Source organism: Entamoeba dispar, genomic scaffold, assembly GCF_000209125.1.
Source record: "Entamoeba dispar SAW760 scf_1105229463145 genomic scaffold, whole genome shotgun sequence".
Lineage (NCBI taxonomy): Eukaryota > Evosea > Mastigamoebida > Endamoebidae > Entamoeba > Entamoeba dispar.
The window spans coordinates 22,015-46,118 of record NW_001855546.1 but is presented as its reverse complement, the minus strand read 5'-3'; the positions used below and the strand labels follow the sequence as shown (position 1 = coordinate 46,118).

The 24,104-nt window shown below is 26.2% G+C and overlaps 14 protein-coding genes across 14 annotated transcripts, besides 38 other annotated features; 8 read left to right on the top strand and 6 right to left on the bottom strand.

Annotated features, from left to right (window-relative positions):
• Positions 1–36: 36 nt before the first annotated feature.
• EDI_038020 (monoglyceride lipase, putative) lies at positions 37–885 on the top strand (the record flags this gene model as incomplete). Its single annotated transcript, XM_001740678.1, has 1 exon — positions 37–885. One exon carries the CDS (start codon positions 37–39, stop codon positions 883–885), a length of 849 nt encoding a protein of 282 aa, XP_001740730.1.
• Positions 41–91: a sequence feature (AT_rich).
• Positions 447–526: a microsatellite.
• Positions 815–853: a sequence feature (AT_rich).
• A 35-nt stretch (positions 886–920) lies between the features above and the next one.
• Positions 921–2,258, bottom strand: EDI_038010 (glutamate synthase, putative; the record flags this gene model as incomplete). The annotated part of the gene is made up of 1 exon (XM_001740677.1): positions 921–2,258. One exon carries the CDS (start codon positions 2,256–2,258, stop codon positions 921–923), a length of 1,338 nt encoding a protein of 445 aa, XP_001740729.1.
• A 266-nt stretch (positions 2,259–2,524) lies between these two features.
• Positions 2,525–2,574: a microsatellite.
• Positions 2,575–3,459: 885 nt separating this feature from the next.
• Positions 3,460–3,480: a sequence feature (AT_rich).
• Positions 3,481–3,642: 162 nt separating this feature from the next.
• Positions 3,643–4,980, top strand: EDI_038000 (uncharacterized protein; the record flags this gene model as incomplete). Its single annotated transcript, XM_001740676.1, has 1 exon — positions 3,643–4,980. The coding sequence occupies one exon, from the start codon at positions 3,643–3,645 to the stop codon at positions 4,978–4,980; it is 1,338 nt and encodes a 445-aa protein (XP_001740728.1).
• Positions 4,981–5,012: 32 nt separating this feature from the next.
• Positions 5,013–5,041: a sequence feature (AT_rich).
• A 429-nt stretch (positions 5,042–5,470) lies between these two features.
• Positions 5,471–5,499: a sequence feature (AT_rich).
• A 143-nt stretch (positions 5,500–5,642) lies between these two features.
• Positions 5,643–6,128, top strand: EDI_037990 (C-MYB, putative; the record flags this gene model as incomplete). Its single annotated transcript, XM_001740675.1, has 1 exon — positions 5,643–6,128. The coding sequence occupies one exon, from the start codon at positions 5,643–5,645 to the stop codon at positions 6,126–6,128; it is 486 nt and encodes a 161-aa protein (XP_001740727.1).
• Positions 5,704–5,805: a microsatellite.
• Positions 6,109–6,158: a microsatellite.
• Positions 6,159–6,391: 233 nt separating this feature from the next.
• Positions 6,392–6,444: a microsatellite.
• A 69-nt stretch (positions 6,445–6,513) lies between these two features.
• Positions 6,514–6,635: a sequence feature (AT_rich).
• On the top strand, positions 6,625–8,663 carry EDI_037980 (uncharacterized protein; the record flags this gene model as incomplete). Its single annotated transcript, XM_001740674.1, has 2 exons — positions 6,625–6,912; positions 6,963–8,663. The coding sequence occupies 2 exons, from the start codon at positions 6,625–6,627 to the stop codon at positions 8,661–8,663; spliced, it is 1,989 nt and encodes a 662-aa protein (XP_001740726.1).
• Positions 6,918–6,959: a sequence feature (AT_rich).
• An 87-nt stretch (positions 8,664–8,750) lies between the features above and the next one.
• EDI_037970 (DNA topoisomerase 3-beta-1, putative) lies at positions 8,751–11,273 on the top strand (the record flags this gene model as incomplete). Its single annotated transcript, XM_001740673.1, has 1 exon — positions 8,751–11,273. One exon carries the CDS (start codon positions 8,751–8,753, stop codon positions 11,271–11,273), a length of 2,523 nt encoding a protein of 840 aa, XP_001740725.1.
• A 43-nt stretch (positions 11,274–11,316) lies between these two features.
• Positions 11,317–13,296, bottom strand: EDI_037960 (F-box/leucine rich repeat protein, putative; the record flags this gene model as incomplete). Its single annotated transcript, XM_001740672.1, has 1 exon — positions 11,317–13,296. One exon carries the CDS (start codon positions 13,294–13,296, stop codon positions 11,317–11,319), a length of 1,980 nt encoding a protein of 659 aa, XP_001740724.1.
• Positions 13,297–13,400: 104 nt separating this feature from the next.
• Positions 13,401–13,458: a sequence feature (AT_rich).
• EDI_037950 (thioredoxin-1, putative) lies at positions 13,432–13,866 on the bottom strand (the record flags this gene model as incomplete). Its single annotated transcript, XM_001740671.1, has 1 exon — positions 13,432–13,866. One exon carries the CDS (start codon positions 13,864–13,866, stop codon positions 13,432–13,434), a length of 435 nt encoding a protein of 144 aa, XP_001740723.1.
• Positions 13,865–13,937: a sequence feature (AT_rich).
• A 37-nt stretch (positions 13,938–13,974) lies between these two features.
• EDI_037940 (transcription factor FET5, putative) lies at positions 13,975–14,849 on the top strand (the record flags this gene model as incomplete). Its single annotated transcript, XM_001740670.1, has 2 exons — positions 13,975–14,367; positions 14,427–14,849. 2 exons carry the CDS (start codon positions 13,975–13,977, stop codon positions 14,847–14,849), a joined length of 816 nt encoding a protein of 271 aa, XP_001740722.1.
• Positions 14,850–14,964: 115 nt separating this feature from the next.
• Positions 14,965–14,998: a sequence feature (AT_rich).
• Positions 14,999–15,075: 77 nt separating this feature from the next.
• On the top strand, positions 15,076–15,396 carry EDI_037930 (60S acidic ribosomal protein P1-alpha, putative; the record flags this gene model as incomplete). Its single annotated transcript, XM_001740669.1, has 1 exon — positions 15,076–15,396. The coding sequence occupies one exon, from the start codon at positions 15,076–15,078 to the stop codon at positions 15,394–15,396; it is 321 nt and encodes a 106-aa protein (XP_001740721.1).
• Positions 15,323–15,368: a microsatellite.
• An 18-nt stretch (positions 15,397–15,414) lies between the features above and the next one.
• Positions 15,415–15,494: a sequence feature (AT_rich).
• A 124-nt stretch (positions 15,495–15,618) lies between these two features.
• EDI_037920 (60S acidic ribosomal protein P1, putative) lies at positions 15,619–15,951 on the top strand (the record flags this gene model as incomplete). Its single annotated transcript, XM_001740668.1, has 1 exon — positions 15,619–15,951. One exon carries the CDS (start codon positions 15,619–15,621, stop codon positions 15,949–15,951), a length of 333 nt encoding a protein of 110 aa, XP_001740720.1.
• Positions 15,815–15,862: a microsatellite.
• Positions 15,875–15,923: a microsatellite.
• A 35-nt stretch (positions 15,952–15,986) lies between the features above and the next one.
• Positions 15,987–16,009: a sequence feature (AT_rich).
• Positions 16,010–16,332: 323 nt separating this feature from the next.
• Positions 16,333–16,942, bottom strand: EDI_037910 (uncharacterized protein; the record flags this gene model as incomplete). The annotated part of the gene is made up of 2 exons (XM_001740667.1): positions 16,333–16,587; positions 16,640–16,942. 2 exons carry the CDS (start codon positions 16,940–16,942, stop codon positions 16,333–16,335), a joined length of 558 nt encoding a protein of 185 aa, XP_001740719.1.
• A 387-nt stretch (positions 16,943–17,329) lies between these two features.
• Positions 17,330–17,364: a sequence feature (AT_rich).
• Positions 17,365–17,746: 382 nt separating this feature from the next.
• EDI_037900 (uncharacterized protein) lies at positions 17,747–18,405 on the bottom strand (the record flags this gene model as incomplete). Its single annotated transcript, XM_001740666.1, has 3 exons — positions 17,747–17,975; positions 18,057–18,135; positions 18,336–18,405. The coding sequence occupies 3 exons, from the start codon at positions 18,403–18,405 to the stop codon at positions 17,747–17,749; spliced, it is 378 nt and encodes a 125-aa protein (XP_001740718.1).
• Positions 17,984–18,029: a sequence feature (AT_rich).
• A 25-nt stretch (positions 18,406–18,430) lies between the features above and the next one.
• Positions 18,431–18,453: a sequence feature (AT_rich).
• An 822-nt stretch (positions 18,454–19,275) lies between these two features.
• Positions 19,276–19,307: a sequence feature (AT_rich).
• A 76-nt stretch (positions 19,308–19,383) lies between these two features.
• Positions 19,384–19,447: a sequence feature (AT_rich).
• Positions 19,411–19,511: a repeat region.
• Positions 19,512–19,526: 15 nt separating this feature from the next.
• Positions 19,527–19,548: a sequence feature (AT_rich).
• Positions 19,549–19,576: a microsatellite.
• A 17-nt stretch (positions 19,577–19,593) lies between these two features.
• Positions 19,594–19,623: a sequence feature (AT_rich).
• A 53-nt stretch (positions 19,624–19,676) lies between these two features.
• Positions 19,677–19,772: a sequence feature (AT_rich).
• Positions 19,773–19,797: 25 nt separating this feature from the next.
• Positions 19,798–19,945: a microsatellite.
• An 18-nt stretch (positions 19,946–19,963) lies between these two features.
• Positions 19,964–19,986: a sequence feature (AT_rich).
• Positions 19,987–20,530: 544 nt separating this feature from the next.
• Positions 20,531–20,553: a sequence feature (AT_rich).
• Positions 20,554–20,873: 320 nt separating this feature from the next.
• Positions 20,874–20,910: a sequence feature (AT_rich).
• Positions 20,911–22,416: 1,506 nt separating this feature from the next.
• EDI_037880 (uncharacterized protein) lies at positions 22,417–22,808 on the bottom strand (the record flags this gene model as incomplete). The annotated part of the gene is made up of 3 exons (XM_001740665.1): positions 22,417–22,568; positions 22,621–22,719; positions 22,769–22,808. 3 exons carry the CDS (start codon positions 22,806–22,808, stop codon positions 22,417–22,419), a joined length of 291 nt encoding a protein of 96 aa, XP_001740717.1.
• Positions 22,809–23,056: 248 nt separating this feature from the next.
• Positions 23,057–23,185: a sequence feature (AT_rich).
• A 298-nt stretch (positions 23,186–23,483) lies between these two features.
• Positions 23,484–23,505: a sequence feature (AT_rich).
• Positions 23,506–23,659: 154 nt separating this feature from the next.
• Positions 23,660–23,703: a sequence feature (AT_rich).
• Positions 23,704–23,922: 219 nt separating this feature from the next.
• Positions 23,923–23,951: a sequence feature (AT_rich).
• The last annotated feature ends 153 nt before the right edge of the window (positions 23,952–24,104 follow it).

Here is a 24,104-nt window from a genome sequence, read left to right as displayed (position 1 = left end):
CTCTAAATAAACAAACTGAAAATAATAAAAAGAAGAATGCAAATAAATTATATTGAAACAATTTATTCAATAAATAAATTTAATATATATTCTACTGAATGGAATGTTGAAAAACCACAAGCAATGATTATTTTAATTCATGGATTCTGTACTTATGCTGGTGTGATGAAAAGAATGGCTAATATGTTAGTTTCACATAATATCTTATTATGTATGCCAGATTTACCTTATCATGGAAGATCAAGTGGTGAACCAAAAGGATGGGTAAATTCATTTACTACATTTACTGAAATATGTAATAAATATATTGATCAAGTAAAAGAAAAATATAATCCAAATGGGATAATTCCAATATATATTATGGGACATTCAATGGGTGGATTAATTGTTTCAATTATTGGTCGTCAAAGAAAAGATTTAAAAGGAGTAATAGGAAGTGCACCAGCATATGAAATTAATAATATTATAGTGATATTATTTTATTTAATAATAGTTATTATCTTATATTTTATTCCTAAATTATATTTACCATTACAATATTCTGACAAAGAATTTCCACGTAAAGAAGTTCGTCAAATGTTTGAAGAAGATCAATATGTTACAAAAGGTAAAATTTATCTTAAAACAATTATTGAAATGATAAAATATGGTGAAAGAGAAAAATATAGTGATATATTTATACCATTTTTATTAATTCAAGGAATAAATGATGAATCTGTAACAATGAAAGGAGCTCAAATTAAATCTACTCATTTAAAAAATCAATATAGTCAATTTATAATTTATAAAGATTGTATTCATTGTCTCTATGAAGAAAAAAATTTAAAAGAACAAATAATTAATATTATTAATTGGATTCAAAAAGTAAATAAAAACCATAATTAATAATAATGAAATAAACCACTTTTATATGATATTATTTATTCTTCATTTTTTTTACTCATTAAATATTCATGCATAGCTTCTACAGCAATATAAGTATCACCAACAGCATGAACAATTGATTTTGGTCCAGTAACACAATCTCCTGATGCATAAATACCTTCAACATTTGTTTGGAATTTATCATTAACTTGAAGAGTTTGCCATTTAGATAATTCTACATCTTTACAACATTCAGTTTCAACTCCTTGTGAAATAGCTTGAATAACCATATCACAATCAATAATAAATTCACTACCTGGAATTGGAACTGGTGCAGCTCTTCCAGATGCATCAGGTTCTCCTAATTTCATTTTAATACATTCAATTCCTTTAACTTTTCCATTTTCATCTCCAATAATTTTAGTTGGATTACATAATGTCATCATAGTAACTCCTTCTTCTTTTGCTTCTTCTACTTCTGATGGTGCAGCTGGCATTTCATTTTCTGATCTTCTATAAACAATAAATGCTTCACTTCCAAGTCTTCTTGCAACTCTAACAGCATCCATAGCAGAAAATCCTGCTCCAACTACTGCAACTTTCTTTCCAATTGTTTTTCTAGCAAATGTATTAATTGATTCAAGATATGGAATAACATGTTCTACACCAATAAGATCTTCTCCTGGAATACCAAGTACTTTTCTTTTTAATGTTCCAATTCCTACAAATACTGCATCATATTCTTTCTTTAATGTTGTAATATCATCAACTTTAGCATTTGTTCTAAATTCAATCCCTAATCTTTTAATTCTATCAATATCTTCATCTAATTTATCTCTTGGAAGTCTATATGGTGGAATACATAAAATCATCATTCCTCCTAATTTATGTTTTTGTTCATAAACAACAACTTTATGTCCTTTTAATCTTAAAAAATATGCTGCAGCTAATCCAGCTGGTCCTGATCCAACAACTGCAACTTTTTTACCTGTATCTGCTCCAATATCTATTTTAATATCTTCTTCTGTTGAATATGTAATTGCTGATCTTTTTAATTCCATAATCTCAAGTTCTCCACCTCTTCTTGCTTTAACACATTTACTTTGACAATAATGTGGACAAACTCTTCCACAAATATTTGGAAATGGTAATCTTTTAAGAATAATACTAACTGCTTCTGTATATTTTTCTTTTTTTAATTCTGAAATAAATCCTGGAATATCAATATGTGCTGGACATGTTGGTACACATCCTGGTTTCTTACATCCAAGACATCTTGATGCTTCTGTTTTAGTATCTTCTTTAGTATATCCAACAACTACTTCTTTCCAATCATTAATTCTTTCTTCTGGATTACGCATAGGAACTGCAGTTCTATTATAATTAGCTGCCATTGTAAATCTTTTACAATAATTAATCTTTAAGTTCTGTTTAAATATTATTTTTTTGTGGAATCTTCTTTCTTTTATTGAACTTTATTAATTCTTTCTTCTTCTAATTTATCGGGATATTACCTATTTTTTCTTTGTTTCACTTCTATTTCGAAACTGTGAATTTTTTATTGAACTATTTATTTTAGAACCTTCTTTTCCTTTGTTTTTCTTGTGAAATATATATAAAATATTCTGAAAAATTGTAATTTTTGTGGAGTTTTATTGAATATATTTATTACTATATTTTATATTACTTTTTATTATATTATTCTATATTTCATAAACGGTTTTTTCTCTTCTTTTTATTTTATTCTTTGTATATATAACACATCCTCTTTTTACCTCTAATCCAAGTTAGTTAAGTCTTGAATATACCTTTTGATTGGCACATATCCTAATATCTCATTTCTATATTCTGCTGTATCACTGTTTTAAACAATAACCCAAAATTAAAAAAATATAATACACTTACCACTTGAAAATAATAAACAAGTAATAGGCAATTATTGAAATAATTGCTAAATCGTATTTGGTTTGTTTAAAGAGTGTATTCTATATAATCATTAATTTAAGTTCATCTTAATTAGTTAGTTCTTAATGTTTAATTTAATGAAATAATACAATCTTTATCAATGAGCCAAAACCATCAATGATATCAGTTATTATTAAATACTTGAAAGGTGTTTTGTCATAAAGTTGATATAAAAGAGTGTTGTAAGAAAAGTATCTGGCAACATTTACTTAAACTCACTTTAACTACAATAAAGAGTAGAATGAATTTGGTTTTGACAAATAAAATAAAACTTATAAGTTTTAGTTAGAAAGAAATTAGACTTATTACATTTATTTATCTGTCAGTAAAAAAATAACATATGATATGATTAAGTGATGATAATAGTTGAGTTAAACTCATTAACTAGCTGTTTTTAATCTTATTTTATTCTGTTTGTCATGTCAGAGTTAGAATAATGTGGTTTACATAAAAAGAAGTGATATATAAAATAAACACTTTATTTACCTGAACAAAAGACACTCTTTGGTTTTGATAATTAGTACCTATTTGCTAATAATTCTTTTGATAAACAAAATAAAGAAATAAGATTCTTTTATCAAAGAATCTTCTTCTTATTCATTCAGAGTAAAATGATTTAACCATTCTAACTTAAAAATAATATAATTATATGAAACTTAAATAATGTTGTTCTTAATAACAGTTTATTTTATTATCGTTATAAAAAACAAAAAACATATGTTCTGAAAATGTCATTTTTAATTCTCTTTAAACATGACCTCTTTTAATACTATTTAACTTTTTCAAACTGAAACTCAAAAATTAATTAAAAATATGTCACGACTTGATGTTAGTTCTTTGATGGTTGTTGTTGAATATTTCAATGAGTTTAAGGCATTGAATGAATTTGTTTTAGTTAATAAAAAATGTCAAGATGTATTATTATCATTTAAAGTTAATCCTGAAATCCATCAACATATAACACCTAAACTACTTCGTTTCTTCCCTCACATACAAACACTTTCTTGTTCTTTTGAAGATTACCAACAATATCAAATCATATCTGAATATGATTTGTACAGGTTTAGAATTGAAAGAATTCCATTTGAAAAGATTTTGCCATTTTATAACAAAATATCGACATTAAAAATTGGAGTGTATAATGGAACTTCACCTACTCTTCCAAGTCAATTTGATACAAAAAATTGGACATCATTACGTTCACTTGAAATCAATGCAAATTCTCAAATTGAGACTTTAGAATATCCAGGAACTCTCACTCGATTAAAAATTGCTGAATGCAAAAACTTAAAAAGTATAATAGGGTCTAATCAACTTAAAATGTTGCGACTCTATGATTGTAAGTCTATTTCAGTGATACCTAATGTAAGTCTCACTCGTTTAGAAATTATGAAATGTAATTCATTTGAATTTATTGATGTAACACATTACATAGAGTTAAAACATATTATTATTAGTGAGTGTTTTTCTCTTTTAGAACTTTCAATTCCTAATTCAGTATCAACATTAGAATTAGATGGATGCAAATCATTACAACGATTAGAACTTTCATCGAATCTTTCAAAAATCAATTTTTATTATTGTAACAGAATTAGGTCATTTAAAATTCCTACAAAAATAACATCTCTACGTCTAAGTGATTTTGGACTCTTATCAAAAATTGAGAATATTGAATTGTGTAAGAACATCCAAGAATTCAAGTTAGTGAATTGTAACCAATTAATAAATTTCAATATTCCATCAACGCTTCATACTCTTGAATTAAAAAATTCTTTGTCACATTATAAGAAAATTGATCTTTCTCATGTTAATAATCTTATATCAGCTTCTTTTGTTGATTGTTTAACTCTTGAAGAAATTAATTTCCCAATGCACTTTTCTAATTTATTCATTGATCATTGTGAAGCCATAGCAAACCTTCTTTTACCATCATCAATGACTAAAGTAAATATTACAAAATGTGGTTTATTACAAACTATTAAAACTAAAGCAAAGTGTGAATTGATTGTTCAGCAATGTAACATTTTATTTAAGTTAGAAACACCAAATATAATAAAATGTTTCTATTACAATTGTCCATTGTTATCAGTGGAACAGTTCAACACTAATAATGACAACATAGCTATTAAGTTATCGTCTCTATACTTCTAATTTATTTATCTTCTTATCATTAAAAAGTTACCATATTAAAAATTTCTTAATAAAAAATTTTCAGTAAAATAAACCATTAATAAAATCAAACTTTTATTGGAAGGTAAATTACTCTTGATTGAATTTCTAAAAAAAAGATGAACAACAGGTAATATAATTCTTTTGGCTTTTCTATTGCACAGTAGTCAAGTAGTTGTTAAACAGACACACACACGATAGTATCTCCGCTGTTCTTTCAACAAAACATTCAAAATTATGCTTTAAGGAACAAAGTCTCTGAAAACTAATTCATAAGACATTACAGAAAGTCATGTAAATAAAATCTATGATATCTCTTCAACCTAAACAGAGTAATGACAATTAGTTTATAAGCGGAGATTAGTAAAAATATTAAAAAGAGGGCCTTTAATAGGAAGTTCAAAACCCCAACAGTTTTTAGCGGAGATCAAGACTTAGAAAAGTTAATCTCCAACGTTACAAATTGCTGGACATTTTTTAATTATAAAAATTCATAAAAAACACAAGAATATTCTTACAGTTCAATTACGTAAACTACAAAGATTTAAAAATATGGGGGTTGAATTGTTTTGGAAACTTCCAAGGGAAGAAGAGAAGATAAAAAGGAAAGAATTAAAAGATGAAATAGAAAAGAGGAAAAGGATATGCAATCATCAATAGAAATGAATGAAATAGGGAATCTTGTTTGTGAAACACCAAATAATGAGAAAAGAAGTGAAGAGAAATATATAAAAGAAAGAAAAGAAAGAAAACAAGGGAGAAATTGGACAAAAGAAGAAGATAAAAAATTAATAAAAGGAGTAGAAATATATGGAGAATCTAAATGGGTAGAAATATCAAAAATAGTAGGAAGTAGAACAAGAAAACAATGTAGAGAACGATATATTAATCATTTAAAAAAGAATATAGATACAAGTAAATGGAAAAAAGAAGAAGATGAAATTATATTACAACAACATTCAATAGTTGGAAGTCATTGGTGTTCAATTGCATTATATTTAAATAACAGAACAGCACGATCGATTCGGAATCGTTATTATTCATTAATTAACAAACAAACTAACACATCATGTTTTAAACCAACAACTTTGACTCATTATAAAATATTAACTTCTTCTTCTTGGTTTTAATTCTTCTTCATCTTTGTTTTTCTTCTTTTTTGTGATAAAAAAAATGTTATTGTAATTATTATGATTAATGCAGTACAAAAAAGAATTCTCAGTAAATGATATCTTAGTTTTTATTGGTTGTATTTCTCTTTTTTGTTTCTTTGATTCTCTCAAAACAATGAATAACAATAACAAATTCTATTGATACTTAATTTATTTTTGTTTTTGAAACAATCATTAAAAGAGAATAAGTTGTTTATTTTTAAAACCGAAATTATCTGTGGAATAAAAGTAAAATAAAAAAGAGTTGTAGAAATAAAAACATAAAAAAAAGTAATAGAAGGTATGAACAGAATTAAACTCAGTGTTAATTATTGAAAAAGAACCAAATAAGCATAAGAGTAGCTAAAAATTAATTTTTTCTTTAAATTTATAAATTTTTCTTTTTGAAGTTATTTTAATTAAATTTTTGGTTTCAAAATAATTTATAAATAGAATTATCTTTAAATTTATTAAAATGATTTTTTTGTTAATCATTACAACACTTGGACATCAATGTATTTTTAATGAAATCAATAAAAACATTAAGAAAAGTGTATTACCAACACTAAAATCAGCAAGAGAGAGTAGTGCTAGTTGGCATCCTCTTCGATTTAGTTATGATTTAATAGGATTAACTGATCAGTCATATGCCAGTCAGCCATGGTGCAAGTACGCTGGTGAGACAATTGTTCTATCCTCATCGAACATTTATAAATGTTCAGAAGATGATGTTTTAACAAAAGAAAAAATTGAGTATATTGATGTTTGTTTTATTAATCTTATTAAAGAAATATCATAATATTTATATAACAGAGATTGTTTCAAAGTCTTAACCAGAGTATTTCCGAAATTTTTAATGTTCATACAATTAATTATAATAAAGTTATTCCTGGTAAAAAACAATGTGGGGAAGCTGTATTTCCTAGGGCATATACTATCCCAGAAGAAAGTGATTTCCATATTATGGTAACTTCACATCCACATACTTCTTCTAGTGTATTTGCTTATGCTGCTGCGTGTTATTATGGCATAGATAGTCAAGTAAACAAACGACGTTCACTAATGGGATATGTAAATATTGTTACGTCAGCATTAGAACCAACTGAAGAACGTTTTAGAGATCAAGTTGGAATTATTTTTCATGAAACAATGCATGCACTTGGGTTTGATGGTAGCCTTGGTGTAGATAAAAAAGTTGGAAATTTGAATTTAAAAGTTGTAGAAGATGAGGTTGTTGTTGTTCGAGCAAGAAAACATTTTGGATGTGATAATATGACGTATGTTCCTCTTGAAGATGGAGGAGGACCAGGTACAGCAAATGCACATTGGGAAAGAAGAATTTTTATATCAGAAATCATGAATGGTATTACTTCAAATAATCCAAGAATCAGTGAAATAACATTAGCTTATTTTGAAGCTCTTGGAGTTTATAAACCAAATTATGAAATGGCTGATGCCTTATCCTGGGGAAGAGGTGTTGGATGTTCCTTTTTAGAAGATTGTTCTAAATGGCCCAAACAAAATGGATATTATTGTAGGACTGGTGTAAGAAGGTGTACTAATGATCGTTCTGCTATCGGTATATGTGATGGGAATTCATTTAAAGAAACGTTAAATCAATCATATCAACACTATGGAGATCCACATGTTGGTGGAAGTGATGAAATTGCTGATAATTGTATATTTGTATCACCTATTGAAACTAGTTATTGTTATAAAAAAATGAGTTTATTATCATTTGACTATTACTTTACTTTAGAGATGCTTAATCATGGACAAAATTTTGGAGATACTTCAATGTGTTTTGAAAGTTCATTAATTAAATTTATACCTTATGGAATTAATAACTATCATTGTTATTCAGTTGCTTGTATGAATAATTCATTTTATAAAATTTCAATTGATGGTAGATATTACGATTGTGACAAATCAATTAAAGTTCGTGGATATGGAGGTAAATTAATTTGTGCAGATCCAAAAGATATTTGTGGTAATAGAGTTATAGAAACATGGCCTGAAATTGATTCTGTAGAAAATAAAACAATTTCAGTTGGAGATATTTTATTTATTAATGGAAGGAATCTTGATGTTGTTCAAAAAGTATATATTGATTATACTTCATGTAAAATTATTAACAAATCAAAAGAACAACTTCAAATAGAAGTTGATTATCGTGACCCATTTATATCATTTACTTCATTTGAAGCATCGTTAATGGTTAAAGTAAATGAATCAGTAAATTCTTGCTATGATCATTTGATAAAAATTAAAGTACCGTATCATTATATTTTCTTAAATTTTGGAGATTGGGTAATGACCAACTACATTTTTATTGCTGTCATTCCAGTATGGATTCTTTTCTTTATATTACTATTTGGATATTACATATTAAAGGTCATAGTAATAAGACAAGCAGAGGAAGTTCATGAAGCAAAACGAGAGATTAATCTTCGTTTAAATAAATTTGATAACAAACCACAAAAGAAAAAGCAATGCTTTTGTGTTATGTTTTAATTAAAATTGTTATTCAATTTTATATTTTGTTTTTTGTACTAAAAAGGAACTCTTAATCTTTTAAAAAATAATTTAAATCTTCTCACAATGACATTACTAATGGTTGCTGAAAAACCACTTCTTGCTGAGTCTATTGCAAATTTTTTAAGTTTAGGTCCTGTTAAAACAAGAAAAGGAATAGCTCCTAGTTGTCCTGTTCATGAATTTAATTGTAAATTTAAAGGAAAAATAACAAAAGCTAAAATGACATCAGTAGCAGGTCATGTCTATACTTGTGAATTTGAACGTGCTTTTCAAAATTGGTCTGTAGATCCAAGAGATTTATTTAATTGTAAAGTTATCAAAGTAGAAGCTAATCCTAAAACACATATTCCATCTCATTTAAGAAATGAAGCAAAAGGATGTAATGGATTAGTGTTATGGCTTGACTGTGATAGAGAAGGTGAAAATATTTGTTTTGAAGTAATGGAGAATACTGTAGATTATATGACTAAAACATGTAAAATTTATCGGGCTTTATTTAGTTCCATCACGAAAAAAGATATTACTGAAGCATTTAATCATCTTGGACAACCAGATGAAAGACTAGCAGAAGCTGTTGATTGTAGACAAGAGATTGATTTAAGAGTTGGAGTTGCTTTTACTCGTTTACAAACTAAGTTCTTAAAAGAACGATTTCCCAAATTAGGAGATTCTTTAATTAGTTTTGGACCTTGTCAAACACCAACTCTTGGATTTTGTGTTGATAGACAAAAAGAAATTGACAATTTTGTTTCAAAACCATTCTATACTCTTAAAGTTATACTAGAAGATCATGAAGGAAGAAATAAAACTTTAAAATTAGATAAATGTTTTGATAATAAATCTGATGTTGATGATATTGTTAAAAGTTGTAAAGGGGTTCAAGGTAAAGTTATTAAAATGAATGTCAACGAATTAAAAAAATCAAGGCCAATAGGTTTAAATACTGTAGAAATGTTAAAAGCAGCATCCATAAAGTTAGGACTTGGTCCACAAGATACAATGCGTATTGCAGAAAAGTTATATACAAGAGGTTATATTTCATATCCAAGAACAGAGTCAACTAAATACTCTTCTTATTTCAATTTTGATGATATTCTTAATAATTTACAAGAAACAAATCAATTTAGAGAAAAGGTTCAATTAGTAAAACAAAATGGAATTAATATTCCTCGTAATGGAGAAGATAAAGGAGATCATCCACCTATTACTCCACTAAATTATCCAAATGAATATTTAAATGATTCAGAAAAGAAATTATTTGATTTTATAACAAATACATTTCTTGCTTCTATTTACAAAGATTCAATCTTTCAAAAAGTTAATGTTTCTATTCAAATTGGTAATTACACATTTAATGGAAGTGGAAAAGTATTAAAAGATCCTGGATTTAAGAAAATTATTAGTCGTTATGATGAAGATGAAGAAATTAAAGATTCTGATTTGATAAAACCAACTTCATTTATTGAAGGAGATATAGTTATTCCTTCTATGTTTGATATTGTTAAAGGTATGACTACATGTCCAGATTATTTAACAGAATATGAATTAATTTCATTAATGGAAAAGAATGGAATTGGAACAGACGCAAGTATTCCTGTTCATATTCAAAATATTATTACACGTGAATATGTTAGTTTAGATACCTCAAAAAGAACTCTTAGACCAACTAAAATTGGACTAGCATTAGCTAAGACATTAGAAACTGTAGATAAAAACCTTATTACTCCACAAATTAGAGCACATATCGAATCAATGGTTTCTAGAATAGCAGAAGGAAAAGCACAATATGAAAATGTCCTTGAAGAAGCTTTAGATACATTTGAACAAAATTATTTGATTTATAAACAAAATTTAAAAGTTCTTGAAGAGAATTTCGCACCGTTATACCAAGTTCAAGAACAAAGTAGATTATTTAGCAAATGTGGAAAATGTGGAAGAATCTTATTAAAAGTTATAGGAGATCAAACATATTTATCTTGTCCAAATTGCTCTTTAAAATTTAATTTACCTCAAAACGTATCATATTCACAACAAACAAAATGTTGTCCTATTTGTAAATTTGAAACTATTATGACTTCATCTCTTAAAAGTACTAAAAAAGAAATGGTGTGTCCTGGATGTTATAATGAAAAGAACCAATTTATGAAACAAGAACATAGTTCTTGTTTACAATGCTCTAATCCTGAATGTAAGTTATCATATGAAAGAACAAAAACATGTTTATGTAGTGTGTGTGGTGGGGTAATGTGTTTATCTTCATTACAAAATAAATGGAGTTGTTTTTGTAACACTTGTGATAGTCATATGGAATGGATTGATACCATAAAAAAAGCTCTTCCAAATGATGAAATTTGTGGAAAATGCAAAACGTATCATCTTGTAGATCTTACAATGAAAGACAATACAGTTATTAAAGGGTGTATGAATTGTGATTCAACAATTAAAAAATTATATACTATCAAAGCTGTTTTTTATTCAACCCCAACACGAAAAGGTAGACATTATAATACTTCAAAAAGTAGAGGAGGATATACGTCTCACGATAAAAATAAATTCTATAAACATACATCAAGAACTGGTAAGTAAAAGAGAAAATGAAATTAATTTCCTTTTTTTTTAATGAATTAATTTATTCTTTATTTTCAATCTCTGAATCATCTTCACTACTTTCAGAAGATGAAGATGAGGAATTACTAGAGCATATTGTTGCTTGTTGTTGAATTGGGAGTGCATTTTGTTTAATAACAGAATCTTTTGTAATAACAATACAGTTAGAAAAATTATATTGCTTTACTACATTAGTCTCTCTGGCATCAATTTTTCTTATTAAATTACAACAAAGTAATGTTTCAATAGATTTATCAGTCACTTTTGTATGACGAAGGTAGATAACTTCTAACCATTTGCTTTTTAATATTTCTTGTACTCCATTATCATCAACACTAGTAAATGATAAATCAAGTCGTTTTATTTGTTCAATTTGAGCTATATACTTCCATCCCATCATTCCAATTTGACTAGCACCAGCTACTCTTAGTGTTTCTACAGAAAGGTCTTCCATTTCTTTTAGTGCATATTCACTAAAATTCTTACAACCATTAAAATTTAATACACGAAGACCTCTTAATGGTTCTAAAACATGAACACCCTCACCACTAATGTTTTGACAACCTTCAAAGGAAATAGTTTCCAACGAAGTTATTTTACACAAAAATTCAAAGACCTGATCATCAACTGATGTTTTGCCAAAGTCAACATATCTCAAATATTTAACCATTTGTAATGCCTCAACTCCAGGTGACGTTATTTGACTTTCTTTTAAATTTACTGAAACAAGATTAGGAAATTTACTACAAATAACAGTTAACAATGAATCATCTATTGGTCCAGCATCAACTAATAATTGTTGAAGATATTTTGGTGGTGTTCTAAAAGCATCTTGTAATGTATCTGAATTGACACGAACATTACTTAATCTTAAAACTTCAAGATATTTCAGAGAGTTTAATGGTGATAAAATTTTTATACCATTACAACGTGAAATATCAAGAACTCTTAAATATTTTAAACGGGCAACAATCTGAAGACCAATATGAGTAACCATAGTATCAGAAATATTTAATTCTTCTAGAGAATTACGGATTGGACCTGTTTTGAAGGGAGTTAATGAATAATCAGATAATGTTGGGCAACCTTTAAGTGATATTCCAAGTAAATTATCCATTCGAGCAAGAACATCAAGGTGATAACTTGTAACTTCACTTTCATTTAAATAAAGATATCTAAGAGAATTACATCCAGCAAGATAAATAAAACCATCTGAAGGGGATAATTGAGATAATGGTGTTTGAGCTGAAACACCACTAATTGGTAAATGACAATGAGTAAATCCAATAAAAACAAGATAAGGGAATAAATACAAATTATAATAAAATTCTGGTCCAAGAGGAGCATTAGAAATTTCAAGAGAAGTCAACTGACTAACATCAATCAGATCTTCAATTTTACCAATAAATTTTTTTGATGAAATAGAAAGTTTTTTTAATCCAGTTAATTTTCCAATAGAAGGAATATCACTATCAGTTATATTGTAAATTTGTAACGAAGTAAGTGAAGTATATTTTGTAATATTTTGAACAGAACCACTTACTATTTGTTCTACTCCATATGGTGGTATAACATTTGGGCATTCAAGTCTTTTGAGGGTGTATAACTCATCTAATGTGTCTTGTGAAATTTTACCACATTTCAAAGAAGTTAAATTACTCAATCGTGTAACTAATGCACTACAATCCATTTCAGAATTAGGATCAACATTTAATCTTTTAATTTCTCTAAACAAACTAGACAACTTAGGATTAGGTTCAGTAACTGTCAATTCAGGAAGTGTTTTTAAATAATCCTTCCAAATTTTACAAACAAGTCTACATTTCATTAAATCTTTTTGACTTAAGTACCCAAAGACCTTATGAAAATCGTCTTCACTTAGATTGTTAATAGACCAATTTTCATGAAAGGTTGTGAGTTCAATTGTATGGTCTTTATTTTGTTCGAGAAATGAGTTATTTGTTTGTTGAGGTTGAGAAGAAGATTTAAACCAGTTCCACATCAGTTAAATAAATAAGTACTATTTTTAAGATTCATTTTCATCTTATCTCTAGATTTTAAAAGATCTACCAAACTTCCTTTCTTGAAACTTCTTTTCACAAAAACATTTTTTAAACTAAAAAATAAAAAATTGTTTTCAGTTTATTAATTTCTTAATAATTAAGAACCCAATAAAAATTAACACTAACATAACAAGAGTCATTGTTAGTGATGAGTTAGAGCTAGGCCTATGACTTATTTTATTTACTGGAAATGTCCTTGTAGGTGATTGACAAAACTCTTGAAGTTTAGCTCTGTTGGCACCACTAAATCTATCATATTCTTGACCATTTTTAAAAAGAATGAATGTAGGCATAGAATGAACACCATACCTTTGGGCGATATCAGCACCTTGATCAACATCAACTTTTACAAATTTAATTGATGGATTTGTTCTTGCAAGTTCTTCAAAATAAGGAGCAATCATTTTACATGGACCACACCAAGTAGCAAAAAAGTCTACCAAAACATTGGGGTGTGAGGAAATAAATTTATTAAATGATAAAAGGGAATTGATATGTTCTACAGACATTTATAATAAGTTATTTTTAAGTTCTTTAATTTATTTATTGGTATATATAACGAAAAATAATAAAAATAATACCCTAAAACATCATCTCATTGATCAAATAAATAAGTAATGGGGAAGTGTTGTCAACTTATTATGGGGCCTGCTGGTTCTGGAAAATCAACTTATTGCAAATATATGAAACAGTATTTAGAAGACCTTCATAGAAAACCATTTATGATTAACCTTGATCCAGCGATTGATGAAAGTTATTATGATATTGATATAGATATTAGAGATTTAATTACAGTTGAAGACGTTATGAGTGAACTTCATTATGGTCCAAATGGAGCGTTGGTGTATTGTTTAGAATATTTTTTGGATAATATTGAATGGTTTGAAGAACAACTTGGAGATTATGACGATGATTATTTGATCATTGATTGTCCAGGACAAATTGAGTTATACTCTCATCTTCCAGTCATGTCAAGATTTGTTGATTTTATGAAAAGAGAGAATTATTTTGTTTGTTTATTTTTCAAATTTTATATCATTACAATATTATATAAGTATTTATGTTTTAGATGTGTGGTGTATTTTTGGTTGACTCTCAAGTATTAACTGATTCTGCTAAATACGTGAGTGCAGTTTTATGTTGTTTGTCAGTCATGACATCCCTTGAAATTCCACATTTAAATGTACTTTCTAAAATGGATTTATGGAGTAAAAATATGCAGAACACTGAGACATTTTATGACTTCTTAGAAAATGATCCACTTTTTACTAGCTCACTAGATGAACAAGTGGGAGATCGTTATCATAACTTAAATGTTGCATTAGTTGAATTAGTTCAAAGTTATTCACTTGTTGGATTTAGTCCATTAAACATCAAGAATGAAGAAACTATTGATGTTCTTCTTCAAAAAATTGACACATGTCTTCAATATTACGATGATGCAGAACCACAAGAACCAAAAGATGAAGAAGAAATGAATGATTTAGATTGATTTATGTTATTTTCTATTAGATTTTTTGTTATATATTTTAGTTGGACTTCAAAAAAAGTAATAGGAATTGAAAATAAATAGATCATTTTAACTATGAGTAATAAAAGGTATTATGAATAATAAAAAATATTATAAATAATAATAAAATAGGAGAAAACCTATTTTTTTCAAAAATAACCAATTTAAACCTAAGAACTGAAAGACCCAAACAAACCTTCATTTAGAAATGGAAGCTGACCACCAACAACTTGCTATCGCTTTTGCTGCTCTTCTTATTCATGGTTGTGGAAACGAAGTAAATGCAGAAAGTATCCTTGCTGTCACTAAAGCTGCTGGTATTCAACTCGAAGGATGGGTCAATGCTATGGCTAAAGCTTTCAATGGAGAAAAAATTGAAAAGCTTCTTGAAGGATTCTCTTCAGCTGCCCCAGTTGCCGCTCCAGCTGCTGCTGTTGCTGCACCAACTGAAACTAAAGAAGAAAAGAAAGAAGATAAAAAAGAAGAAGAGGAAGAAGAAGACTTCGGAGGATTCGGTGATCTCTTCTAATCAAATGGTTCGTTGTTGATTTAATTGTTATTGTATTTTTTTGTTAACTAATAAATATTATACAAATGTATAAGTAATGAAAATAATAATTTTTTATTGTTTCAATGAAAAGTTATTGATAAATTGTAGTACTTTCTGACTATCTTTTACTAAAAAACCTAGTCATTCTAAAAAAAGTAATTTAAACCTAGAACTTCTTTTTAAATTAAACCTTCATCCTAAATGGAAGCTGTTCATCAACACCAAGAACTCGCTGTTGCTCTTGCTACCCTTCTTATTCATGAAGCTGGAAAAGAAATTACTGCTGAACATATCAACAATGTTCTTCATCACGCCAACGTTAAGGTTGAAGGTTTCTGGCCAATTGTTATGGCTAAAGCACTTGCTAATGCTGACATTGAAGATTTAATTATGAATACTGCTGCTCCAGTTGCTGCTGTTGCTCCAGCTGCCGCTGCAGCTACTGAAAGTGAAACTAAAGAAGAAAAGAAAGAAGATAAAAAAGAAGAAGAAGAAGCTGAAGAAGACTTTGGTGGATTTGGTGATCTCTTCTAATCAAGTTATTCGTTGGTATTTTTTGTTTATTACAGTAAAAATATAATAAATAAAAAAAGGGTTTTGATTTAATACAATTAGTTAGTTACTTGTTGTAATGATTCATATTGTTTTTGAGTGTTTGAATGACGACGATGTTTAATAAAGGAATATGTACATTCAACAGTCAGGAGAAACACACCAATTGTTACAAACACAGCAAACACACAGACCCATGCAATTAGACTTCCTTCTTCAAACTGAATTTCTTCACTTGATGACATTTTTTTAATATATTGGTTTAAATTAGAAGATGAAAAGGGTTTTTAAAAGAAAATTTGAATCAAAAGTGAATTTTAGTAAAGGTGAACTAAATGAAATTTGCTTTTTTAAAAAAGAGAGTCAATCCAAACGAGTATAACTAAATCTACCATTTGATAGGAAGTTTTTATAAATATTTCTATATAGAAGTTGAATATCAATTAGATGATGAATTATTGCTGAGAAGACAAGTACTAACGATGTTAGTATGGTTAATACAGTAGATGAATAATACCAACCATTTAATACTTTCATTAGATGGTCTTCACATAAATTACACTTTTTTTGAAGACACCCACATTCTTCTTTTGATTCATTTTTATGACAGCAATGTGTCTATTAATGAATATAGGTTTTGTTATTTGAAAAAAAAAAGGAAGGAACAAACAATTCTTTCATAATATAACATTGTAGGATGGTCAACTCCATCGACACTGTCTTGGAATGTAAATGATATAATAACTGTAATAAATATAAATGATGTTAATCCAATGAATAAGGCTATATAACTAACGAATTTAGGATAAGGGATATCTTTTCTTCTTATTATTACAGAACAAAGGGAATGAGTAAAACAAATAAAACACAATAATACACCATAACAACATGTAATAAAACGAATAATAAACACATTTTCATTGTGAATGATTCCTCCAATAGAAGTAACTATCCCCATAAAAACAATAAGCATAGAAAGAATTGATATACATAACTCGATAATATTATATTTTGATTCAATTGGAAGGTAGCGAGAGAAGTCAGTATTTCTTTCCATAAATAAGTAGTATTATTTGATGATATTAAGATTTTTGGTTAACATAAAAAAAATAACTAAAAAAAAAGAAAGTATTAGATTGGGATAATGTTGTTCTTTTCACAATAAACTTTCATTGGGATTTCAAGATTATATAAACTGTTAATCACTGTAACATTTTATAATGATATTGATTTAATCTTTGAAAGATAGCCATTATATTTTTCAAGAATAAGATTAAGAGTTGACGATGGAAAAATAAGAGTTGGTTGTTGTAAACATTGTCTAATTCAATAAATGTAATGATTTATAATGGGATAAATCAATAATTTTTATATTATTTAAAATTTCTATTAAATGTAAATGATGAAGATTATATAGTTAATAAGAAGGAAGTTATTTGAGTAGAAGTAAGTGTTAAAGAAGTTGGTTCTTTTAAACTTATATATATATTCAATTGTTTATTAACATTAGATAATTCAAATTGTATAAGGTTTGGTAGAAATTTAAGAGAATTAGAATGACAAAATAAAAGAAACTAAGCACATGATGGGAAGTGAGTAGAGAAAGATTTTGAAATTCAGTTTTAAATGTTTTTCCAGTTAAAGATATTAATGTAATAAATTAAAAGATTCAAAAGAAATATAATAACTTGGTGATGTTAATTATCTAACATTTTGTGCATTATAAATTTCCTATTTAATTTAAACATAACTAAACCTGTAACTAAAGATGGAATTTTTATATCATATCATTTTGAATTATCGTTATATTTTTATGGAATAGGAATGACGTTATGTATAAATAAAAGCAATCTCTAAGTATTGTAAGTGAAGTTGAATAATTAATTGAGTACTTAGAATAAATTTGGATTTCTTGTAATTGAGTGAATGAAGAAAAATCAAAATACAATTGTGTCACCCTAATTAAATTAACCTTAGATGAGAAGTATATATCTATTATAAAAGAACTAAATCCTTTATAATAGTTTAATTCTAAATATTTATCAAATAATAATAAAATTGAGTCATCAATTCCATTAAACCATTACCAAAACAAATTATAAATTTTGATTAAATAAAAGGTGTTTGAAACTTCTTTAATAGATTTTTCATCAGAAAGAATAAGTGCTTTATTTTATGATCCCAAAGAATTTTTATAAGTGAAGAGTTAAAATAATTAATCATTTGAGTATTAGTTCTTTTTAATTGATTAAATTGAGTTATAAAAAATCATATAATTGAAAGTCTTTCAAAATTTAATAAGTAGTTTATTTAAACGAATAAATTGAATAAAGTTAAGCCTTTGTTATGTTTGAGTGCATATATACATTTAATTTGTAATTTTTTTGAGTAGTATAATAATGTCAATAGTTGTATCTCCTTTTTTTTAATAATCATATTATTTACTATTTTGGTAGAATAGATTTTATATATAAAATTTATATACTTCAATACACTTTCATTAAATGTTATTGCTGTGATATTATCAAATAAGTTACACACTAAGAGAAAGTAACTTATTTGTTCAAAATAATCAATACTTTGAAATTGATTTTGATAATGGAAAAGAAGAGGGTTTTTAGACAATTTCTTTGTAATTCCTTGACATTTCTTATTAATACAAATAAAGAGTAAAAAATGTTTGATACTTGTAAATAAGAAACAATAAATGACAAAGGGAGTTGTTCAAAATGTATTTCTTTGTTATTCTTTTTTTTTCAGTTCTTCTTTCAAAACAAAACAAATGAAAACAGACAATTGTTGTTTAGGATACAAAGGACAGAGAAAAAATAACCACTAGAGTTACTGAAATGATCATTCCTGAGTTTGGATAATAGGAATAACAATCACCTTCTTCATTAGGTAGTTGATAAAGTAAAGATGGTAGTCTTGAAAGACATGATAAGCAATTTTCAATGTCATCGGTTAATAAACAATCTGTTCTTAAAGAGTTAGAGCATTAAAAAGAAAAGAGGAAGAAAAACTAATAAAATAAGTAAGAGTAGTTCTTGTTTTATTTATTTCAATTTACTCAGGTGAGATTACACCACATCCTTCACTCTCTACCGAGTCATGTTCATGAGGTAATTCTAATCTCTATACTTACATCCATGGTCACCACAGAATTTCATTAGGTCTTTCATGTTTATAATTATTATATCTTTTACTATTATTTCATAAGGAATTCTTATACTTTGTTTTTTTAACATTCTTATTGATTCTTTATTGACTGATCAATTTATTGTTATTACCACTGAAATTACTTTCATTTTATTTTATTAATTTGTATTATTTTTTTTCTTGGAGAGTTCTGTACATTTCAAGTTTGTTAGTAAATACAAGAACTATCTTTTTATCAAAGATTATTGTCATATCATTTAATATTCATACTTATTTTAATTTATCTTCTATATAAATATATGATATTTTATGAAATTTTCACTTTTATTAACTATTTGATGATTCAATACAATGAACACTTCATTATTTTATATTCTTCTTTTGAGTTTACCCATTTCATTTTTATTAATATTAATATTAATTTCATTTTATTCTATTTTATTTTATTCTCTATTTCTTCATCACTTATTATATTTATTTTATATTTTAATTTATCACATCTCCAGATATATTCTCTTATTATTTCATGTTTATCAATTTGTACTTTCTTATTTACAATATAATTTAATAATATATGTTCAATTGTTGATATTTTATCATTATAAATACTATATCATTTTAAATTATTATTTTATGTAAATAATGCATTCTTAATCTATACAAATGTACCATTTTGTTGCATTAATTTTAATTAATTATAATCATTTCATTTTATATTAATATTCATCATTATTCTACTTGTTAATTTCATATCATTCATTTCATTTTTAAAATATTTTATTAAATGAATATTTACATTATTTCATTTCAATTTATTAATATGTATTTCACTAACTTTATTATTTAAATATTTTAATACTGTAGATGGTTCATTCTTATTTTGTAACAATAACTATATTTCATTAATTTCATTTTTATTAATTCTCTTCCCACATGATTTATGAAATCTCTTCCAAATTCAATTCTTATTCATTTTCATCATTTCCATTCATAATACATTATTGTTCTTATTAATTCTAATGCATATTCATCTCTTAATGATATTAATCAATCAATTAATTTATCTTTATTAATATACAATCTTTATTTAATGCTTTTGAGTTGATATTTGCCTCTCGTATCTTCTTTGTAATGTATAGATCCATTTTATCTAATTTATTGATTGATCAATGGATCATAGATGCAACTATCTAAAAATATTGATAACTTATATACAATTGTATTGATGTAATTTCTATTACTTTCATTCAATTTATTGATGATGTCTATTTTATCTATTATTCATTTTCTATTTTATTTATACATCTTACATCATTGCTCTTCTCATATTTGAATACACATTGATATTTGTAAGAATTGGATTCATCTATAACTGAGATTTCAATCATATTATCAATGATTGTAATATTTTATTTTATAATTATTCCATATTTTTTAACATTTACCTCAATCAATATTCATTTAATTACATCAATAATATTTTGGTTGAACACTTCCATTACTTTATTCAAATCATATATGATTTTTAAATTATCAATGTATAAAGTGTGATCTACTTTGTTTGAATTAATATCAATATCATTTAATTATCTGATATGATATTTTGTTAGATAATAAATAACAATGGATGGAATCGCCTTGTAATACCCAGCATTTTAATTTAACATACTCTAAATTATTATTGTATATATATCACATTTTAATACACGATCTATTGCACATACATTCAATTAAATGGCATATTGTATTATTAATATTAAAATATTTTAATAAATATATTATCTATTGATGATTCACACAATCATATGTATTCTTTATATCATAGAATGCCTCAATAACTCTTTTCTTTTTTAGATTCCATTTCTTGCATTCTTAGATAACCTTTAATGATGCATTCTTTTGCTGCTAATCACCTTTCTTTACACCATATTTGATTTTTATCTATTTTGTATTTAACATCATTTATTGTAATTGGTATTTGATTTTACTTTTAATGAATGATGTGAATATTTTCATTATTACATTAAGACAACAATTTGTTTATAGTTTTCTTGTGATTTAGAATCACCAAAATTGTAAATTAATGATTTCTTTCAAACTACCATCTACATGAGGATACTTTGTTGGTACTCTAACCATGATTAGAATATTTCTAGTAATTTATCTCTGTACCCAGTTAGATGCTTCAAATCATTGTATTCAATCAATACCAGGTACTTTCCTTGCAGGGATTCTTTTTAGGAAGTATTAAAAATAAAAGAAATAATAGAAAAAAAAACAAATGAACACACTCACTATCAACTAATTGGTATCCTTCATAACATTTTTCACATTCATCTGGGTTGACTCTACACTGAGAACAGTTAGATATTTTACATTCCATACAATTATTTTCTAAATTTGCATTAAGTGAAGAACACTCTAAACATTGTTTTGAAGAAGAAATACATGTTTTACATTGTTTGCATTCATATTTATCAGTTAAGTAATATCCATTATGACATTCAACACGTTGAATAACATCGGTTTTTGAAGAATGAAATGACTTACATGAAGATTCTGGTTTAAAACAAAATTTTCCATTACTTTCAAAAATATATTTTCTTCACATTCACTACAAAATTCTGTTCCATCAAAATAACTAACACAATAACTTTCCCCACAAGTATAAGATGAGTCATCAAACATACAATAATTATTACATGTATTACATGCTTGAAGAGATGCTGTTGGATTACAAAATGTTTTTTCTTCTTTAGAACACATTAAACATGTTTTATTTGAAGAAACTTAATATTCAGAATCACTTTCTGAACACTTTCCATTTGAATTACATTTTTTTTACAATTATCTGGACATACCGAACGTCCTTTAGTTTCATTAAGAAAATATCCAGAAGAACAAACACAACATGAGATTTCATATTATAAATTGAACAACCTTCTATTAATGTTCCGTGAAGACACTATGACCTATTGAGATGTACTAAATTTCCATAATAAACTTCACATTCACCAAAATAATTTTGAATGAGACAGTTTTGAATTTAAATCACTATTTAATAAATAATCTTTATTATTCAGAGGGTAATAATAAACTATCGCATTGATGAGTAGAAGTGTGAGTGTAAATCCAGTATCACATGACTCACAAAGAAGTTTATCTAATACATATTTTGAACAATGGGGTGTGTATTTTTTTTATATCTTCCATGAGCAGATAATAACTTGAGTGACAAGAATAACAATTATTATCTTCAGAACATTCATTACAACCTTTTTTTACAAGCTACAACAAATTAACATTCTTATTCAATGATAAACGTATACATAAAACTAGTAAAAACAAACAAATACAATCATTTGAATCATTAATTCTTGTTCCTGATGGAAACAATAAACAAGTATCATTTTTATATGATATGTACCCACTACTATTTCCTATTCTAGTCAGAGTTATACAAAAAGGATATTAATTAGAAATAAATCAAACTTAAACAATTATCACCAACAAGATGATACCCATAATGACAAACAATACATTTACCATTTGTGTCAATTTCTATACAATTGGAATAGAAGTTTTTAAAATCTAGATATCATTTTTTGTTGTTTCTAAATTAAAAATTGAATAAACAAACAAATGTACTCCCCTTCAATAAGGAGATATTGTGGAAACATAAAGAACATTCATATTTGTCATCACAATATTCGGGACAATAAACTCAAAATGGTATCCACATGCTATTAACGACTTGACTCTGTGCAAATGAAACAAACAGTAAAATTAAATTAACAAGGTTCATTCAACTAAAAAATTTTTAAATTGAATGAAAGATCAGATAAATAATGTTCTCAAACTTAACTAACGCCTTTATAAAAATCACTATTTTTTGCATATTTTCATTCAAATTATTATAGGAAGATTCTATATTTTATGATTATTTGAATTATTAAATTAACTATTTATTAAAAGCTTTTTTTATCTTTTGAAATTATAATATTTTTTTATCTTTTTTGAACAAATAATTTGAATAAATCACAATAAAAATTAATATGTAAAGCTATTTAAAAAAAGTGTAGTGATGTTGATTTAAGTTTTAACTCAGGGAATTTTATTCAAGAAATTACCTCATTCGTACTACTTTAAAACTACCTCATTAAATCTGAATCTATCTGGAAAACCAATCCCTGTAAACAACGACCTTTTTACTGATTTATGTTCATTCTAAAATAAATAGAAATTACTTGAAATATAACAATCATCTATCTGAATAATAAAATGTAAGTACAATAATTATAATCAAATTTATAGATAAACATTTTTTATCTTTATTTTTCTTTTCCATACTGTAGTATATTTAAAAAATTATTTAATGAAAAAACAAATACCTTGTTAACACAACACTAACTCGATCTGATTGGTTTTTCTAAATCTATCAAAAATGTTAGTGTTATCACTGAATAAACTTGTGATATTTTCTCCTTTTACCAATTACTTCGGAAAGACAACCCCCTCTTCCTAATCATCCTAATTAATAATTTTTCATTAAATCCTATTTTTTAATAATATTTTGTCTTTGGAATTGCTATCTTATTTGAAAACTCATTTTAACAGTTTTCTTTATCTACTATTTTATATCAATGTCTTTCCACTTTTCTTATTTATTTTTAGTTACAACAATTCCCTAATTCCATGCTTAATTAATTCTATTTCATAATGAATGTCAACGTATTTACTAATCTTTTGATAGCCTATTTCTATAAACGAATAAGATTACTTAAAAGTGTATTGATAATTTATTGATTTTTATTTTTTTAAATGAATAAGTTGTTCTTGGAAGTATTTTTCGATACTCCATCTCGCAGGTATTTGAAAATACAAACAGCAATTAAAGAGAGTCTTTTAGTACTTGTTGTTTAACTGGTAATGATAGGGATTCGTTAATGGATGAAACATTTAACGCACTGTGAAAA